At 40.1% G+C, this 1,287-nt stretch overlaps 1 protein-coding gene across 1 annotated transcript; it reads right to left on the bottom strand.

Moving 5' to 3' along the window:
• Window positions 1-290: 290 nt before the first annotated feature.
• On the bottom strand, window positions 291-579 carry SARC_16471 (hypothetical protein; the record flags this gene model as incomplete). The annotated part of the gene is made up of 1 exon (XM_014289424.1): window positions 291-579. A coding segment is annotated over one exon (289 nt), but the record flags the coding sequence as incomplete, so codon positions are not given.
• Between the last annotated feature and the right edge of the window lie 708 nt (window positions 580-1,287).

Here is a 1,287-nt window from a genome sequence, read left to right as displayed (position 1 = left end):
CTTCCCTAAGTTTTGATTAGTCTCCGGACAGCCAACTATGGATGAGCATTTCACATAATATAATCGGCCTATTTCGAAGCACACACAACCACATGTACACACAGTCCGCTTGGAACCATAAAACCCTAAACTCTAAAACCATAGGACCGTAGCTATCATTCCCCCATAGTGTTTTGATGAAAATATAGTTGGACATCCTATTACGTGCCAGCATACCCATTTCAGGATCCGAAATATCCCAAATTATCATCCCAAACCCTAAAACCTAATCCCTATACCCTCGCATATACCTGCTCGCTGCGCGTAACCCCAAACCTCTCGGCGACGTTCTCAGCTGTGATGCCCATATGACAGTCATTAAACGCGTCGGTCAGCCCGTCCTTTAGCATCGTATCCACTAGCTTACCATCGCCCAGGCGTGTGCCTGTGCGCAGAGACAGACAGTGTACAGTTTGGCTCATGTTCTCCATCCCCCCCGCCACTACTATGGTCGCATCTCCGCACTGAATAGCCTGCACGCCCAGGACCACTGACTTCAGGCCATAACCCACACAGCATGTTGAGACCGTACGCAGGTACCTGCAATAGAAGATATGTGGAGGGCTATAGATAGAATACTACTACAAGTAGAATATTAGAAATAACAGAATACTATAAATAGGACACTATATATAGAATACTATAGATAGAGTACTATATACGGAAGATTATAGAATAGAAGAACATTAATAGAACTAAACAGGAGAAATGATCCGTATGTAGTAAGATGGGAGTGAGATAGTTGTACGCACAGGGCTACAGACTTCAGGTCTGACACACAAAATATGTTGAGACCATACGCAGGTTCCTGCAACAAGTTTCTATAAATAGTATACTATAAATAGTATACTATAAATAAAATACCATAAATAGAACTAAACTCGTGAAAGGATCTGTATGTGGCAGGATGAGAAAGAGAGAGAAAGTTGTACGCCCAAGGCTACAGACTCCTGACCGGACCCACTCAGCATGTTGATACCATAGGTAGGTCTATGCAACAGATGATGTGAGGAACTATAAATAGAATACTATAAATAAAACTAAACTCAAAAAAGAATTGTATGTCGTATGGAGGGCGAGCACAAGATCAGCTGTCCAGAAGACTGCATGTTTAGGTCTACAGACTTCAGGCCGGACCCACACAGCATGTTAGATCGTATATATATATATATATATATATATATAGTGTATATATATATATATATATATATATATATATATATATATATATATATATATATATATATA

Source organism: Sphaeroforma arctica, assembly GCF_001186125.1.
Source record: "Sphaeroforma arctica JP610 unplaced genomic scaffold supercont1.8148, whole genome shotgun sequence".
NCBI classification, from domain to species: domain Eukaryota; class Ichthyosporea; order Ichthyophonida; genus Sphaeroforma; species Sphaeroforma arctica.
Note: the sequence above shows the minus strand (reverse complement) of the source record. Positions and strands in the feature narration are given on the sequence as shown.